The sequence below is a fragment of the Crassostrea angulata genome, chromosome 2 (genome assembly GCF_025612915.1).
Source record: "Crassostrea angulata isolate pt1a10 chromosome 2, ASM2561291v2, whole genome shotgun sequence".
Lineage (NCBI taxonomy): Eukaryota > Metazoa > Mollusca > Bivalvia > Ostreida > Ostreidae > Magallana > Magallana angulata.
Genome location: NC_069112.1, coordinates 41925245 through 41945952, shown reverse-complemented (window position 1 = coordinate 41945952; position 20708 = coordinate 41925245). Strand labels below are relative to the sequence as shown.

The 20708-nt window shown below is 31.2% G+C and overlaps 1 protein-coding gene across 1 annotated transcript in view; it reads right to left on the bottom strand.

Moving 5' to 3' along the window:
* Positions 1–20708, bottom strand: part of LOC128174347 (multiple epidermal growth factor-like domains protein 11) — a 118015-nt gene that overhangs the window by 35425 nt on the left and 61882 nt on the right. The window contains exons 11-14 of the mRNA XM_052839916.1: positions 12798–12929; positions 11793–11930; positions 11439–11576; positions 10649–10786 (exon numbers count right to left, since the gene is read on the bottom strand). Of these exons, the coding sequence (XP_052695876.1) occupies positions 10649–10786; positions 11439–11576; positions 11793–11930; positions 12798–12929 (546 nt within the window). The remainder of the gene's footprint in view (positions 1–10648; positions 10787–11438; positions 11577–11792; positions 11931–12797; positions 12930–20708) is intronic.

The following is a 20708-nucleotide window of genomic DNA, read 5'->3' as shown; positions in this document are numbered from 1 at the left end:
CATTACTTTAAATCAAATCATGCTAAAATAAGAATATTTACTTACCATACCTTTCCCCAAACGATTGCTGCTACACCGTTGTAAAAAAAAATCACTTTGCGCATTGCCATTACAATTCACGGCCCTTTAGTTTTACTCTTATGTATATATATATATATATATATATATATATATATATATATATATATATATATATATATATATATATATATATATATATAAAGCACAGAGAAATTCACTCTTTGTTGCTCAACCTTCCGCCCCGACCGAGGCTTGAACCCACGACCTCTTGAACCCATTCTCCTAGCTGTGAGCGGCCACCGCGCTCCCTACTCGGCTCTCTAGGCAAGACAAAAATCTTGCTTTCGATAACGAACGGAACCTAGCGCGCTGGCCGCGCACTACACAGTCGCTTGAGATACAGGTGGAATACAGTTAAACGTATATAAACATATATAATAAGCACAAACATTGCAATAACTCTCAAATTGACATATACCTGCCCATAGTGAATGATATATAGCAATATGTTTGATCCTAGTCGTAGTTGTGCCAATTGCATAAGTGTAAAGAAAGCATATACAGAAAATCCTATTAGGTTACTATTCACTGTAACAATAAAAATAAACTATTTAACAATAAATATATCAAACAAAACAAGACATATCTAAAAAAAAAAAAACAAAAACAAAAAACAAAAACAAAAAAACAAAGCAAAGCAAAAAAAAAATCAAAATACTGTAAGTACTGAACAGCACTAAACTAGCTTGATTCTAAAGGAAATTTACTTTGTGCAAGCTTTGTTAGAAATGAGACTTATTTACATAATGCTAATTAATATCAATTGAAATATCCAATGCCAATAGGGTCAAGATGGCGTTGTAGTTGTACTTATCCAAATTGTTCCCTATTTAATTTAATATTGATTTAGAAAATTTGGAAAAAATTACGTTTTATTTAAATATACATGTATATTATCATTTATCATATACACTGAAGTTATTTTAAATCAAAGCTGACTTGTAGATGGACATTTGCTTGAATTAAGATATATAAAAGACTTTGGTTTTGTTACACTTTTTATACATACATGTATGGACCTTATGTGCTACTTGTTAAATACGTTTGTTTGTCTAATATTTGCACTTGTGTATTGTTGTTATACTTGCATTGTCTTTATAAATGAATTATAGTGACCATTATATAATGATTGATGTTCTGAATCCATATGTACTGCATTTAGCTGGTAAGTTGTTGCGTCTAAGTAACAAATTAAAACGACGTAAAATTAGATTTTATAAAAGTCCACACAGCTGAAATCTACTGTGTATTCTTGAAGTGTTTAATCAGTTCCTTATACATGTATATTTGCTGTGAGGAGAGCGGCGAACACCAAGAACTACATGTCGCTATTTACAGAATCTTTTTGATTTTTCTGTTTACGCACTATATTTCCGCACAAGGTAAGCGTTTTAAAAGCTAAGAAAATCAGCCAGTGGAATATAAATTTCATGTTACAAGAGACTAGTACACAATGTATTAAAAAACAAAAATATAAATAGTTTCAATAATGGTATACAAATATACCTATATATGTATAAATGTATGTGAGGAGACAAGTGTGTAGCAGTGTACACGTATACAATACAACGGTGCGCAGTTTGTCTTAAAAAGCTGACCAGTTTCATAACTTCTTTCGATTTCTCTAACACAGACTGTCTAGTAATTCCTTCCCAGAATTCCAATTTATGCAAGCGCGTTTGGGGATTCATGACAATTTAATGAATCAGCCCGCGGACTGACTAATCATTGCGTAGCAAACATTGCAATGATGTTCGTAAGCTCTGTACATTAGATTCACAATAGCCCGTGCAGTCATGTGCGTAGACCCCCGAAACTGGTTTCCCAACCAGTTCAAATAATTTCTATTTCTGCTCATAAGGGATAGTTATTCGATGCACCGGAAGTAGAAGTCTAACGACAATAAAGCGCTGAGCTATGCTTAGCGCTTTCAAAAAACTCATACACAAAAGACACAAAAAAAAACACAACAACAAATAAACAAAACAAAAACATACCAAACAAACAAACAAACCAACAAAGAACAGTTCTTAAAACTAATGTGCAGGTAACTGCTTGTTTACCTACAGTAAGGATTTGGGGTTAGAATATATGGTTTGACCTACTTTGTATTCTTAGCTTACAGTTTGATCAAAACTGATCATTCTTTGATGATGATGGTAACCCAACACCAACTATTACTTGTATCTTACCGTAATAGACAAAATTTACATTCATTTCTTTTCCCCAATTAAATTGCATTGATTAATTTGAGAGAAATTTACGCATAACAGAGAATACCTAATCACCAAAAGTAGCTTCATCAAATTCCAGAATGAAAATATAATTGTTTTTTTTTTAGAATAATATGCAAACGGTGTGACCGTTGGAGACCGAGCGCAGATTTAACACAGTGCAGTTGGATTGTTGAAGAACAAACTTTATTTGGAAAGCACACTGTAGGATCCGCCTGGTTGCCTACTCAAATCATTAGCCAAAGTTTAACTAAACGTCGCGTGCTCAGTTTACATCATGATGTCATGATTCAAACGTAAAACATACACGTTTTTGTCTTCGGAAATAGCCGAAGAGAGTAACGTTATTCCGAACTTTATTTCTTCTTTCATTCTTTATCAATTTAATTCATATAAATGCTGCGGTAATAAAATTGAATACTTTAGTCAGTATTTAAATTATCAGTTACTTGATGTTATTTTTCTTTTTCCATCTGATAATTTGAAAAGACATACATAAAATTAGTCGAGTTTCTTGATTGAAGCACTGTTGGCACTTATCTGGTGCCCTCTTTTATTTTTTTTAATTCAAATTACCTTCTATTGAAACACTGGAACATTTTAATCGATTTTAGGGGCAATAAACATCGATAAGTACCAGTCAATCAATGATGGAACTAACTTTTAAAAAACAAAATGGCTGCCAATATGGCGGCCCCCAGGGCTGGAAGAATTTTTTTTTGCCTCAGTACCCCTGATTCAACTTTCATTTTTCACTGATTTTCTTACATATATGTGTTACCATTAATCCTTGCTTTGCGAGGCGGGCTTTGCCTGCCTCTCGATGCGCTGGTTATAAAACGCTGTGCACTATTTTTGTTAACATAATTCGACTGTTCCAATGGTTCTTCCGTTAATTTTGCAATACTCGTTGAATAAGGCTGATATTTTTTTTTTCTTAAATCATACTAGTGGAAGAGGAGTACATGTTGAAAAAGTAAATATATGCATTGTTATTGCTAGTGCGCGTTATTATATTTGTCAACACACACCGTTGCAGATATGAGACCACATCTTCCAAAAATACCGATTCGATGCTTAAATATGTAGCAACGTGTTGCCCTTATTTATTGTAAGTGTATTATCAGTAGGCCAGATAAAGGAATAAGCCGAATTGTCTTCTATGGTAATTTGGGTCTGACATCCTCATGATTATTTCGTAAGCCCGTGATCTTCCTTTGGTCGCTATATCTTTTGACAAATCGATAAATGGGGCGTGTATAATTCAGTCTGGGTGTTTCTATAGAGCTAAAAATAGAGGGAATCACACTCGGCAGATGTAAATATATTACACCATTGAATTCATTCCGTTTTATCAAAGTCACTATACTATATCTCTGAATATGACTATTAATGTTGTGGGTTTTTTTTGTCATGCTAACAACATTTTTTTAGTTAAATATTTATTGTACATGTAGTCCTTTTTGAGCATAAGGAATAAAAAATATTCTTTCATTAAAAGGAGGATTTTTTGTTACAAATTATGATTAAAGATAGCACCTATTCTTTTCGATGCATATAGTGCATCCGGTGACCTCTTGTATTTTTTTCAAACCGTATATACCTCCAAAAAAGCATACCCCTCTCAAAAATTTGTTTCGAAATATATTACATCCTTCTATTTAGGATTCAAGATAATTCAGACAAAATGTTCGTGAGTTTTGTTAATGCGTATGTTGAGGAGGCTTATACTTATAAAATGCACGTCCTGTCAATGTTTTCAAATTCAAGGCAACATTGAATCTATGTGTGTTTCTTAATTAAAAAAAATCACTTAAAGAAGCCGAATTAAACGTTGCTCAAAAGTGTTTTAGTATATCGATTAATGATTATTTTAACTACACAATAAATAAAACTCTTTGTTTTATATAGTGTGCCTCATAAAGATACATTTATCAAAGTTAAACATGACTTACATAGATATCAAGAGAGAGTAACATACACACGAAAATACTGTATATGAGTTTTATGAATTTATTGGCAATAATGGCAACAACTGCTTGATCTTAAAATGAAAACAGAATACAAGGTTAACCCTGGCACCAGCTGTTCACCCGTAAACAATTATACACTATTCATTAATTCTTAAACATTTTATATAAACCCATAATAAGTGCATGTGGGTTTTTTTTATTCCTTTTAAAGGGAATAAATAGGAAACAAATGTGTTTGTTAGTTATGTGTTTGGATTGTGTACATATGTTGATGAGATTTGAGAGGCTCTCGAAATAGAAACTTGAATATGTTCAAGGGTCTGCAATTAATTATCTTGCTAAACTTGGTATGGTTTTTACCGGGTTGTAAGTGTTCTTCATAAAATTAATCTAATTGGTTTTTTAAAAAAGTGCTTGACTCGAACAATATATTATGTTGTGCTATTTTGGTGAAGAATACCAATTAATTTCAATAATTGACCAAATAAACAATTGCTTTAAGGAAGTTTGAATATAACCTCATTTAAAGATTATTTGAAGTGTCTTTGAGCTTTGAGTCTTAATTGAAGATTGGTCCGATTTGTTTAAAAGACAAAGAGAAATAAATGACACGAACTAATTAGCAAGTAAAATTATTGCATTTATTAGATCTATTTACTGTAAGAGTATAATCATTTTCAAATCGAACAAAGTGTTATCGAGCTGTGTTTCACTACACATTCCATATCGAAAAACCCTTGAACTGTTAAAATGTAGAGTATATCCAGCTGGTTCAATTGAAAAAAAAAACTATTTACATATTAAATGTCCATCAACTGTCTTTTATCCGATCAAATCTAGTCATGTCATAATACATACATTGTCACAGTTTCCTTTTCATCCTTTCTTTTAAAATCATTTTTTTTTTCGCTTCTAAATGTTAAAAAAAATGAAACTGATTTCATAAACAATGTCAATTTGTTTAACAGACGCATAGCAAAAATGGGCACACATCATAAACAAAGTAAAACTAGTGATTATATCGTGTTTAAGGTATTGGATTGGTAAACAAGCCAAAAAACAATACAAACGAAAAAAACAAACAAACAAACAAACAAAAACCAACAGACAGACAAACAAAAAAACAAAACAAAATAAAAACAACTTGTAAAACACGTTTTCTATAATTTAGGATCTAGTTATAAAAGCAATCTTTACACATTAAATGTTCATCAAGTTTTATTTAATTTAATCTAGTCGTACACACATTGTCACGGTTTCCTTTTCGTATATTCTTTAAAAAACAAAGTATATTTTTTTTGCTTCTGATCTAAACAAATGTCAAATCATTATAAGAACCTCCAGCTTACCATTTCCTTAAGTAAAATGTATCCAATGTCAAACTGTTGTTCTTTTTATCGTAGTTTTCAATTGTTGAGCCTGTGGATCTCCTTTACATTAATAACCAGTTAATTATCTACTCAACATTTCCTGAATGTATTTAAATTAACATATTTTGGATGAGGTTTATAATCCATTCATTTAGTAAGAGTTTGTTTGATTGTGTGTTTTTTTGTTTTTTTTTAACATAAAAAAACTCACCAAAAATGTATTGCATTAAATAAATACATTGATAAGCAATAACGAAATACAATGCTGTAAAACGTGACATGGACAGAATAAACCTATATCATGGTGTTGTCATGAAGTATTAAAGTAAATCATCTTAAGGTTTTGAAAATCAAAACAATTCTCTTAAATCTGTTTTCTTTTAAAATATATGCAAACGCTTTCACAATTGATTTCCTGGTAAATCCATTGTCTAGATATCTTTATATCTCACTAACATTTTAATTCAATAAAGAAATAAATGTTTTTCTTTTCTATAAGAATACAGGTGTGAAATAGATAGAGTTTGGTTTTAAAGAAATATTGAACACCATTTATCCATTGTTCCTGTTATAGGTTTCAGATAATCTTAAGTATTTAGAAGGATTCTTCAACATATAGCTCTTAGGATCATACAAAACCGTTTTATGATGAAATGCAGAGTTAACATTTTAATAACCATGCAACGGCTCGAACAAGACTCTTGAATTTTAGAAAAAAAAATCGCATCTCATATTTAATGCATGCATCGTGTGTTAATTGTTTCCTTAAATGTCCCTAGATCAACGCAATATTTGGATATATCGTCGGTATGAATCTTTCTGCTCCGAGCATTTTCAATCCAGTCTTCCTCGGGTTTCGTTGAGGAATTGTGAATCTGGTCTTTCTATCTGGTTTGGACCTTTGTAAATATATATCATTAGAATAATACCATTCGTACACGAATTAAACATGAGAAAAAAATACCCACGTGTATACTTAAAAAGCTTATACATTTATATATTCACATAGTACACAATTTACATGTATATCAATTTCTTCACAAAAGTTCCATATCATTTGCTATTTGCATTCTTTATTTCAATGTATATTATGTATAATTTTCTGTTTTTAAAGAAACTTACTATGAGATTCCTCTCGTTTTCTGTATATTGTAATGGCTAATGAGCGTTCCTTTAAGCAACGTCTACATATATTTACATGTATACGACACCTGGTGTCTCTGTAAGCAAATTGCAAATTGTTAGTGAGTTAAGGAAGATGAAATGATCGCTGTTCATATAACTACGTTAGATTTAATCATGACAATTGTTTTTAATTCCTGTTTATAATATATTACTGTTAATGATAAAATCAGAGGGTTTCATTTTTTAACATAAGCAATCACCATCTGAATTCAAGAATATTTGCATCTATTCAATCGTTTAATTTGTTGTAATATCGATGCAGATATTTTCTTTATGTTCAGCACGCCAAGCCTATTTGAGTAAATACATACTTTTATACTTATAGTATACTTATACTTTATAATCATTTCAACGTGTTGGATAAAACAAATATACAATTTTGCGGTGATAGAAATAGTGATGTGGATTTTACAGGAACATCTTCAAAAACAAGGTTACTGAAGCATTAAAGCAATAGGCTGTGTCTAAAATAGTGCTGATCAGAAGTATCTGATAAAGCACCAACCGTTTAAAGCAAATGTTCATCTCACGGGTAGTATACATCACACGTATGGAATTAAGATATTTATATTTTTACTCAAATATTCAATTTTTTTTTAATTTTGTCTCATAAAAGGCACCATGAACAAAATGAAAACCAATAGTAATATTTACACGCTGTATTTCTAGGTTACAGCTTGATTACGATATACTTTAAACTGTACTTGATTTGGTTTTCATGACATCGCTATTTGTGGTAACAAAATTTCATATTAGGAACAGCACTAAATGGAAACAGTAACGTGGAATGCACGTATCACAGCATGTCAGGGAAGTCAAGAAAGAAGAAATAACTTGTGACTAGAGTGTACACAAGTGTCTTTGAGCGCAATTTTCCGTTAACATGAAGAGGACAATCTGGTCGATAGAAATTTGAACTTCCTGCATTGTAAACATTCGAACTCATAAGATATAACTTAAGCGATAAAAAAGGAAAAGTATTAGTGTATTCATAAAGAACGTTTAACATAGTTACATGTAGACATTCATAAGTTGTTTATTGTTGCTTTAAAAAGGGCGTATCTTTTACATTCACTGCACACGGTCACAGAAATCACAAACTTTGCTGATTTAGAGAAAAGTCAGATAAAAATTTAGATCAAGGCGATTTCCATGTAACATATTTTTTACTGAATTAATTATCGGTTTACTAAATGTCGACCAATTGTTAAAAAGGTGGCACTTATGAATACCAGCAATGAAACACGTAAAACAATAACACATTCAGCATGCTCGTTGTTAAACGTTGAATGGATGTATGCGTTAATCTATCAACTTTTTTTCAGCAATCGAAGAAGAAATCGTCATATTATTTTAAAATTTGGCGTTCTTTTACCTACTTTATATGTAACAAAAATATGTATATAACTTACACACTGTAAACAATACATTAAAGATGTAAGGATACCTAACCAGTGTTCAGTATGTTGATTTCCTCGATTTCTGTGAATTAATAAACATTTAAATCAAGTATTGCCAATTTTAGAGCAACAGTAAAAATAGTATAATATTTTTATCGAAAAAAATAATCAAAGCGTTAAAAACAAAACACATTATGAGCAAACAGAATCAATATCATTAAACAAAGGGTGAATGTTGTTGTAAAAGGATGACCAATTTATTTTACGGCAAACTTAAGATGACAAAACATCATTTGTTTTCCGTTTGAATTATTTTAAAGAGGTCAATCAATTGTACTTAGTTTAGAAATTCATATAAAAATATGTTTGTTTTTATTCTGGCGTTATATACCTTTCGATGAGCATCATGATATAATATTAAGTGCGTCCTCTTGTAAAGCAAATAAAATATGAGGAAGTGTTTTTAATACAAATCTTTTTTGGCCATATATTGTTTGCTGAAATATGTAATATCGTTTTTCCTACATTATTTTTGTACATTTTCTCTGAGGCAAACTTTTTTCAATCTTATTCTGGAAATATAAATTACATACTTATGAATAATGTCAAATTTTGGTCATGGGATCAATCGATAATTTCATAGGTATTATTTGATATATGATACATGTAAGTAAATGAATAACTATTCATAATTAAGCAGCATCGGTATTTTTGTGTATTATACACTAAATATCAAGATATGCTGGGTAATTCTAAAGTGGTAGAGTAATATTGTTTGATATAGAGATATTAATTCCATCATGCTTTACATCCTCCATTGCTATTAAACTGAATATTGAGTTAACATGTTTTTTTTCTATGTTGAATTGTACGTTCTTTTCCACCATAAAGCAAAGAATGTTTTGTCTGCAAATAAAAAGAACAATAAGAAATTATTAAATCCCCTATTTTAGATAATACACGTGTGAAAAGTTGAATTATAATGTTAGAAGCATCTGTCAATTTCAAAGTACATTTTAAGTAATTAATTTACACTATTTACAGTGTGAAAGATGTTAACTTTTACTTACGTTTTCAAATATTTCAACATAGACATTTTTTGTCAACAAACAAATCTGATATTATGCTCTGATAGCTTGACATAAATTAGATAATATTGAAAGCTTGCATTGACTTACTTAAATAACATTACAGCTGACGCAATAACTTATATAACATATAACATATGGTGCATTATACTCATTGCATGTCTTTTAAAATCCGTGTGTGGCTGTAATTCAACTATCTTTCACGTGTAAACTATTAAAAATACTTTTATTACCAATATACATAGTTTTTCAAAAGGATATTACAATTTAAATAAAAGTAAATTTTAATTAAATATTTAAATGGAAATAGATTTAAAATAAACATATCAGTAAAAGCTAATTGAATAAATCAGTGAAATTCTTTAATTACTTAAATCTTGAAACATAAACATATTTGATTAAAAGTTTACAATTAATCTAAGAATGTATGTAATGTATGGCTTTGTTAGATGTTGGTAGTATACACCTTTTACTTTTTAGCTAGACTGACAACGACAGGATAGACTGCTGTAACAAATTTGCATAACATTTTTTCACTGATTAATTGTTCTTACAGTTTACCAAAAGCAACACTAGAAATTGCAATATCTTAATAAAAGCTTACCTTGCCTTGTTATTTCAGTTTTTCTCAAGCCTTCGTTTTCACGTTCTTTGCTACGTTTATTGAATAACTCGCGTAGAAATGCGCTGTTATTTTATTAAATTTATCGTTTGAAATACTTTGATGGCGCATAACAATTTTAGGAGTATATTAAATTAACCCATTTTTATGCTTGATACATGAAAACTAGCGGGGGAAAACATGATTTCAAAAACATCAAATAAGTCTTAAATACAAGCAAACTTTACAATTTGGCACTTCGATCAAAAAATAGGTCATGAATACTTTGACGCAATAATAAAAAAAACACTGCTATAGTTAAATCACGCCTAAATATACAGATATAGAAAAAAAATAGTAAATTAAACATATAACTTTGCTATCTTTTTAATTTTTTCTCATATCAAATGTTGTACTTTCAAACTAAAAAAACACATATAATGCATGCACTATTTTTTCTTTAATCAAAGAATTTATTATGATGTAATCACTTTTTATTCTACTCACTCGTGTCTAGTATGCACCTTTGTTTCAAACCGTAATTAGAAATTAAAATATGCATTTCCATACATAAAGTATATGTCGACAGACACAAATATGTATAGTATTTTTCCTTTAATATTGCAATTTTTTATACTGATAATAACATCTGAAAATGTTGCAACAGAAGAACATCTCTGTTAATTGAATTATATGCCTCAAAATTGCCTACTCACGTGTTTTACATAAGGCTCCTTCATAGCCAACATCACATCCAGTTAAGCAAGTACCATTAATCGGAAAGCAATAGCTTATGTTTCTACAGTGCCCGCATGTTTCATTGCATTCATATCCATAAGATCCTTTATTGCATTCTAAAACAATTATAGATACAACGAATGCCAGACAGCTGTTTAGGACAGGTTAATGCAGTAACAATTATTGCATTGACTTGCATCAGTATTGTCTTACAACCATAACAAACCTAAACATTAACATTAGTGAACGTCATGTTTTCTCGTAAAATTGGAAAAAGTCATTATTTTGCTTTTTTAGTCTAATTCTAACATTACGTTGACATCCAGCTTGTTTCTTTGTTTCTTTTTTTGAGTAAAAATAAATCATATGTTTCAATTAAACAAATTATAAAAATCCTTTAACAATGGCACTTGGTTTGATTTAGAAACAATATAATTTGATCGAAAATAACCGAATCCTCACGTTCGTGTGTAAACGAATATTCTGTTGGCACCTGATTATTTATAAGTCATATGTTTATTGATTATTTTTTTGTATTACTTTTTTTCTAAATTCACTTTGAATTTTGTCATATTATCATTCCTATAAAGATGAACGAAAATTTATTTCTCTGTTTATTTTGGTTTTAAAGGTTCTTACAGAATATTTTATAACACTTATGACAAATGTAATTCAGGTTATACATCTCCGTATTTTCAATAAGTAATCATCACTCCCCTAACTACCTGATGCATATCTAACTAGTTGTCCTGATAACTTTCTACTCACGTGTTTTACACAAGTCCCCCTCGTAGCCAGCATTGCATCCAGTGAAGCATGTTCCGTTGATATTAGAGCATTGACTTTCATTCAAACAGTTTCCACACATTTCGTTGCAGTCAACGCCGTATGAACCCTTGTCACAATCTTTGAAATGAAATGATATGAAATGACTCCAACTTAATATTTTGAGAATGATATATAATGCTATACCTTAAAATTAATGCACTTCTCTGTATATCATTGCAACAGTTACATGTTGCCATGCCTTTATTACATGTAAGAATTAAATAACTAGCTGATTAGAAAAAAAAATGGAAGGCTTTTGTTTGTTCCTCTGCCTGTACCTGTATTTTTCCTTACCTGTTTTACATACGTCACCTTTAAAACCAGCTTCACATCCAGTTAAGCATGTCCCATTGATATGGAAACATTGGCTTACATCAAGACAGTGTCCACATGTTTCATTGCATATAATACCATACGACCCTCTGTCACATTCTTTAATATAATTAACACAAGTCCATCACAATGCTGTGTCTCATATTCATAATTACGAAAAAAAATTGGTAAGCAGTGTTTTGAATGTTTTATCTACATATATTAGCCAAACAAAACAAATAAAAACTAAAATTTTCTGCTATTCTGTTTCTACAATTTACAACTTTGTTCATAAACCAAATCAATAAACAACCATTATTTCCTAAAATGAACATTTTAAAAAGAATGCATTGGCTTTACTAGGCAACCCCTATTCTCATTTAAGTAGTCCATCCATAACTATTCATAACTATTATTTTTTTTCAAGTTTGATCACTATACACTCAGTGTGATTTTTATGAGTTTATTTTTTTAAATAATTAAGATTCAGCTTTGAATTTTTAAAAACAAATAATATTAATGAATTTATCATATGTTGAAGTAGTATTGAGTGTATTGGAGATATGTATTTTTATATATTTCTTTAGTAAAAGGAATTTTCTCACATTTTTCTTGATAAAAAGTTGCAAAAGCTTTTCCTTTCTTCGAAGATGCTAAAAAAATTATAGTTTACCATAGATATTTTCAGAAAGTTATATTTAAAAATGTTCATTAAGGCAGACAACTCGTTAAAAATTGAAGTGCAAAAGCTCATTTAATTCACTACATACATACACCCAAGTTTGGTTTATGTCAGTCTCATAATAGAAAAATTGTTTAATTTGCCTAATATGCCTAAGTTATGGATGGACTAACTTGATACTACTAATCATAAATGTTGTCATTATTATTTTTTATGAATCAGTGGTAAAGTTATTTTAGATATTGTTGTAAATATAGTCTGCCTGAAAAAATTCCGCTCCAAACTTTAAATATTAAGAATGCTACCTTCGTTACAGTGATAACCTCTCCAGCCAGGTATGCATCCAGAGTCGCAAACGCCATTCACATTATTACATCCGGAACATGTGTCATTGCATTTTCCAGTACATTTATTTCCAAAATAACCACGTGGACATGCTAGTAAAAATACAAGAAAATGCAATTTTTACACAATAAACAGCTGTATCTGATTTAGACAAAAATGGTTTTTATGGCCGCTTGTAACAACAAAGTGCAAACACACCACCTCCATGAGCATAATAACTAGGTTTAAATAATGCTGCAAAAAGAACTACTCTTTTCTTATCGTCTGTTACGTTTGTTATACGTTTGAAAAACAGATGACCTTAGTAGAAGAATTCACAATCAGCATTCCAACGTTTTGACAAAAACCACCAAATTCAAGGGATGCGTATTTCTTTATAAAAGACGAAATACTGTGTTTGGAGTTTCAAAGTGGGTTTGAAACTTTAAACCAATACAATTTTGTACATGTTTGCTGCAACAATGTATGATACATGACCCATACATGGAAGTGATTACTGGCCTTGTTTTTATAACTCGCTAAAATACATTCAATATACGGAAAAAAGGCTAATGTTTGTAATATAGAAAACAAAATATCTGTGTTGAATAATTATACCGGTATAAAACTAAATTAACTAATAAAGCAAAACATGTTCTTTAATATAGCCGTTATTTGTTAAATTTCAATAACGAATTTGTAAGAAATATCACAGTGAATTTGTTCTCAAACGGTAATATGACAGTATTTCAAACTGTTGTACGTTTTATAATCGATAGGATCATTATTTACAGATATAAAACTTATGGGCAAACGAGAATTTGAACTTGTTTTTATCTTCACTACTCTGCTTCCTACCACAACACACAACCAAAAAAACCTCTGACAAATCAAAATTAGACACAATAAAAATGAATTATATTTCCCGAGCGGTTTGTTTTATTTGCGCAGACCATTGACCATTATATTATTGTAAACACCCCTAAAATTAGATGTAGTTTACCGTCGGGAACTATGAACAAGACTCAAAAGGCAAAGTCCAAGATAAGGGATTCGTTTTTTTTTCTTGTAAGGCCGCGAACATTCCATTTATTAAACATTAGAGCAGTCAACAAATCTTAAAATTTCATATGACTTTAAATTAATAATCATTGTACAATATCCGTTACAAGAATGAAAAATTGCGGTACAATTTCATTGGCGAAGTCTTACATTTACTTTGTTAGAGTCGAAAATTCTTTAGAGTCGAGTTCATTATATACGGTAATTTTTTTTAGGTTTATAAACAGACTTTACTGGGACATAAATACATATCCTCCATAGTCGTAAATGTGCTTAATTTCAGATTTGCTGTAGGAACAAGGTTACTTAATTGACTGCACACTAACAATGCTTTTTTTTTAAACATTTGTTAAACTGTTTAAAGTCAATACAGGAACTAATCAGCAACACAATTTTTTTGATATGGAATCAAATGGGTCCTAAAATAAAATATTTCAATGTTTTTTAAATTTGTTATAATCATAAGTGCAAGCAGGTTTATGATCTTTTTTTACACACAATTAAAACAAAAAATATTACACGTTTTAACTTGTTTTGTATGATTGTCTTAGAATAAAAAAAAATATCTTCAAATCTGATAAGTTCTATCAATGCTTTAAAATGGTAGCATAAACGTAACGAGGCCATGTAGACGCATGAACACGTATGGGTAATCTTTGTCTATTGAAACTAGTTTTTACCTAATTCGCAGTGATGACCTTGGTATCCAGGTTTACAACACTGGCTATAGCCCGTCTCTATGTGACAGTACTGACAGTTGACATCGGGACAGGGAATGGAACAGTTAGATCCGTAAAAGCCTGTTTCCGGACATCCTGTACATTAAAAGTTATTCATTACACGATTTTTATTTTAATTATTTTGAAACTATTCTTAAAGAAATAAAATGCAAGAGGCGTTCATGTACATGACTGTGCTAGACAACCTTTATGTTAATGCTTACTATTATAAAATATATTCCTTGCGATGACCTTAAATACTAACTAAATACCATGCGTTATATTTTCATGACAAGGGAATATACCCGGTAGGACCAAACCAATTCACTGAGAAACATATTGCAACATTGCAACATTTATAACGACACAGTTCAACACCTAAAACCCTGTTGATGGACACCGTTTAAGAAACGCTAAATAAATTAAATAATATCTCAAGGAATAGTCATAAATTGAGTATCATGCGTTTCCTTTTTTACATGAACAATAAGTATAGATGTATATCTCTGAATTGGTAAATATACTTGTAAGGGAACATTAGGTGACTTTGTGACTTGTGAGAAAACAAGAAGGGGGTCTATTGGTTAAACTGTTTTGGTTTGTTTGTGATTTTTGGTAAATTTACCCTGTGAAATAATCACTCAAGACATTTTATATCAGTAGTGTACGGTAAATATATGTACATGTATACCTAACGGTTCAGACAACTGTTGAACAAAAAACGTTCGCATGTACCTGACAGCATTGGGTACGGATAACTATACGTTTACATAACGCCATCAAAGAACAATGTAACTTAAGAAAGTATAAGTAAGCATCCGTTAAAAGTATATCAAAGCAATGCTTTTATTTATTTGGCTAGCTAGTAGTGTAGCAGATTAAAAAAAAACCCGACACACTGGTGATGTTTGTGATAGACCAGTAAAGAGCTCCACCCTCATTTAGCCATTTTTACCAAAAATCATTGCCTAGCGAAGATGTCATGAACCTTAAAAAGTCTCCTTTTTTAATGTAATTGGAAATCATGACACAATGTACATACATTCATATAATGCATAGATGCTAAAAAATCAATGTATTTCCACTACATGACTAACATACAACTCGGTCTCTCATACTGAATGTCTCTAGTCATATATTGTTAAATATGATATAGACATTATCGCCTATCATACATTAAACTTTGCCAAACATTTATTTGCCGTTTTAAGTAACACAACAGAGGTATTTAGAGATAGAAGACACAAATCAAAAAAACAAACCTACCACCTACGGAAATATTTTAAAAAAATAAACAAAACCAAACAACAAATTATATTACTATACTTTCATGTTAAATACCGAAATCTAATTGGTTTAGAGGCAGTTGATGATCTGTTCTATTACACTCAGCGCAAGCAACACATTCCCCAACGGTTACATTGTAACACAACGAATTGTTCCATGCATGTAAATAATGTGCATACGGTTCGTCGTAGAATCCACGTTATTGTTATATAAAGGCAGTAAACTGTTTTATAAAATTAAGACGTTCAGTTTAATACAGTAAATATAGTCTGTTTAGGAGGGTAACAGTTGAATTTGACACCCCTTGGTAAAAAAAGCTTCGCGTCGGTTGACAATGGTTTTCCCGGTATAAATTTCAACTGTAATCCTCGCAAAGAAGCAGTATTCATATATGTACATGGTCCATTTTTTCGATTTTTTTTTTGGTGGGGGGGGGGGGGTGGGTGGGGAGGGGATTTCCGAGAAAAAAAAGCCACCTTAAATGATTGAACAAGATTTGGTATCTTTTTGTTTTATTTTTTGTTTTTTTTGTTTGATTTGTTTTTCAAATGGACAACACGCGTGACGTTCTCAGATTACTAATTTAATCCGTAGCTTCTACACTCTGTTTTTTTAACATATCTAGACCACTAACCATACACCTCTACTTCACAGAGATTACTCCATACATTACTATAATAACCGTCAGGGTAGACAACTCTAGGTAGTCTATTGTTGTATTAGATGTCAGTGAAATATACAGTTTGTTGTGAAGACAGAAGGTACTGAGTTTATTGCAAAGTTTTCGTCCTTGAAACACAACATCCCATGTGATCATCCGTGGTATTGTAGACATACATGGATAATCCAAGTAAATTGCGTAATGTTGTTGTTTTTTTTAAAGGGAAGGGGGCATACATTCAGAAATTAAAATAGGCATTTTAAATCAACAACACTGTAACTTTATTTACTTAATCCACAAGGTATGCACACTGTTTTATTGTTCTATATTTTGAAAAATAAAAATGTATATATGTCACCACACATGAAACAATTTTCGAAGGTTATTGGAATAAAAAAATGCTTACCATACACTTCTACTTCACAAAGATCAATGGAAACAGAACGATTGAACAAGATTTGATAGCTTTATTTTATTGTTTTGTTGTGGCCAATTATGAATAATATTAAAACATTTCTTCAAAGGTTATTGAAATTATAAAGAACACTTACCATACACCTCTACTTCACAGAGGTCACTATCTACATAACTATAATAACCGTCAGGGTAGACAACTCCTGGTAGTCTCTCGTTGTGGTAGATTACATATTGTCCATGAACAGAACAGTTTGTTGTGAAAACAGGGGGTATTGTGTTTCTTGTGAAGTTGTCGTCCTTGAAACACAACGTTCCCTGTGATCTATCCGTGGTATTGGATACATACACAGATAATCCAAGTAAACGTCCTGCTATGTACTTCCGATACAAGTAATCTGTACAAGACGTTATCGATCCAGTGAAAAACAATTTTATATGATTTTTTTACAATATCAACTGAAATATTGCTAAATATCAACTGCACTATAGGCGCAACATATTACATATTATCCATGCACCTATCGAATAAAATAGTTATATAGTTTAACGCACACTTACATGGAATATAAATGCAAGTTTCATATATTTGTCATTTAAAATAACAACACCGCCATCATTTATTATAATATCAAATATAATGGTGGGGGCTACATGTAAACTCTGAGAATTATCTGAGAAAAAAAATAGTTACGTATTATTAAACAATTGCTATATATAAACAGAATTATGATATCGTATTTTGAACACTTTAACTGGTATTTTTCTAACAACACTAGTCGTATACCGTTGTGAATTAAAAGTACTGGACAAAGATTAATATCAAGAGTAATATAAAATGGTCAGCAGCTATCGTATATAGTTGTTGTTAGAAAGACTTGTCAGGGAAAAAATGACATAATTAAAACTTCCTTGTTTAAAACTTTATACGTTTTTATGTCGGAACGATACGAACCTGCTAACAAATTGGGATTCAGTCAGGGTCATATATTGCATGAGAGAGTGTGTGGCGAAAAGTGCAAAAAAGCTAAGCACGTTCATTCAAAACAGTACAGGACAGGCAAAAAACAGGTGAAAAGGCACCTAACGGTTTCTTGATTAACAAAATATCACTTGAAACCCCAATAAAAACCTTTAGGAACACCAGTGAAGATAATAGTATTGATAACCGTGGTGGGTACATAACATGAACGTGTTGGGTAGATGACATGAAACATTTCCCAAGTTAATCTGATATTTTTTAATCCCTTTAAAATCTGACCATGCAAAAAAAAACTTCATATGATTTACAGGAGCAATACATACTAAGGTTTCTTTATCGTGCTAGCGCCTTCTTTAACACAATATCTTACATTGGAAATCATTGGTTTGTTAAAATAAACACCAGGATATTTGTGCTATAGAGATTTTTTTTTCAGGAATAACATATAACTTTTTGTGGCTAATAATTTGAAGAAAAAAAAAACAATGCAGAAGGTAAAACTCAAACCTGACCATTCAAGTGTCACTCTAAAATACGCCAAAAGTATATCGTGATTGTAAGAATCATATCTTTACATACAGTGATTTTATCTGGTCGCCATGTTAGTCATGAATAGATGTTGGAGATTGTTTGTGTTAATCTACATTTAGTGGATAAAGGTATACTTAAATTACTATCTGCTAAAAAGGTTAACACAAGGACCATCGTTTGATTTCTATGTTGTCTACCTGCTATGATTCGATAGATTGCAGTGTTAGATGAGAGACAAGTCTGCTTTGTTATAATTCTGCGCGAAATTTTGTCGTATTATTTTGATAGCATTGAACCATTCTCTCACCAGAGGTCGTGCTACACAAGCTTCGCTTACTCCTCTGTCAACACCAGAAAAATAGTCTGTCAGATGATCAAAACAAGCATGGCGAGCACATGGCATTGTTGAATTGCTTCTTCTGTACAACCAGCTTGAAGGGAAGTCATCGACGGGCGATGACTTTAAGGACACGTTAAAAAACATCACAGGAGATGACATTGCTGCTGGTTTATGTAAAATCATCGATGAATCGGTAGCGTACAGAAACTGATTTGTCAAACATCTGTATAACTAGATCATGTGATCATATTTTAATGTTTACCCCAGCAAAATAGTTATCCCAGTAACGTTAAAATCAAAATGAATAACGGCTTTAAAGATTTAAATTTAATTATTCATAATCACATATATAAACAAAAGGAACAATTACATAGATTTTAATAACATTTTGCCCATCGTTTAAGTTTGTACAATAATCTTTTACATCGGGCGTTGATATATGTGTAAGCGATGCTTGTGTAGCACGACCTCTAGTTAGATCATGAGCATTGAACATTTTCATTATTACACAATTTTGTTTATACCGTTACTTGTTCACCTTAGGTCATGCGTTGAAGTATTGGCATGAGTGGAAGATTGATAATTTAGTTAATTGGGATTCAGTACCTTAAGGTCGGATTTGCGGCTTGCAGTTTTAAGGTATTCAATCTTCATTGTGGTCCCACCCTACCCCCAGGGGTCATGATTTTCACAATTTGAATCAACAACAAACACTACTTGAGGATGCTTCCATACAAATATCAACTTTCCTGGCTTATTGGATTTTTAGAAGGTTTTCTAAAGACTCTTCTCTATATATTCCTATATAAAAATCCGACCCCCCCCCCCCAATTTTGGCCAAATCCTACAGTGTACTCCCGGGGGCATGATTTTCACACCTTTTAATATACACTACCTAAGGATGCTTCCACTCATTTTTCAGCTTTCCTGGCTGATCTGTGTCTGAGAAGAAGATATTTAAAGACTGTTCTCTATAATATCCCTATGTAAAATTTCAACCCCTCATTGTTGTTCCACCATACTTCCGAGGGTAATAATTTTTACAGTTTTAAATTTACACTACCTGAAGATGCTTCCACATAAACTTCAGTTTTCCTGGTTGATTGATTTTTGCGAAGATCTTTAAAAGATTAACTCTTTATACACTACTGAAATGAAAAAAAAACCCTGAGGCTATCAAAAAACCCCGAGGAAACCCTCATTGGCACTGAAAAAACCCTGAGAGACCTTGAAATCGGCACTGAGGGTACTGAGGAAACCCTGAGGGACCCTAAAGTCGGCACTGAGGGTACTGAGGAAACCCTGAGGGGCCCCGAGGTTTGCACTGAAGGTACTGAGGAAACCTTGAGAGACCCTGATGTTTGCACTAAGGGTACCGAGGAAGTCATGAGAGACTCTGATACCGCCACTGATGATACTGAGGTCTTTTTTAGTAGAAAAACGATCTAAATTATTCGATTAAAATATACAATTTTAAAAGCTTCTATAATGATTTTTTATAATGGTTATTTATATTTTTATTTTGTCGAAATTTCTTTTTAACAACTCTGAGATTAAGTAAGAAAAAGAAATCATGTTCGGGTATGAGCTTTATAATATTGCTTCATTTTTTGTTAAAACTACAACAAAGATTTTTTTTTCTTTTACAATAACCATGCATACAAAATAATATCTAATTTAAATAATGATATTTATATCAATTTAACATCTGATTAAAATAGAACTCCCACTGTACTGTTTTTCTTATACGCTGCATATTACATTCTACTAGAACTTCGGTTGTGTATATCAATTGCCCATTCTATTGTTTGCCCATGATCAGAAAAAAAACCCACTGGAACTAACAAAGATTATACAAGATATACGAGGACTGTTTGGAAATTATTGAATCAACTC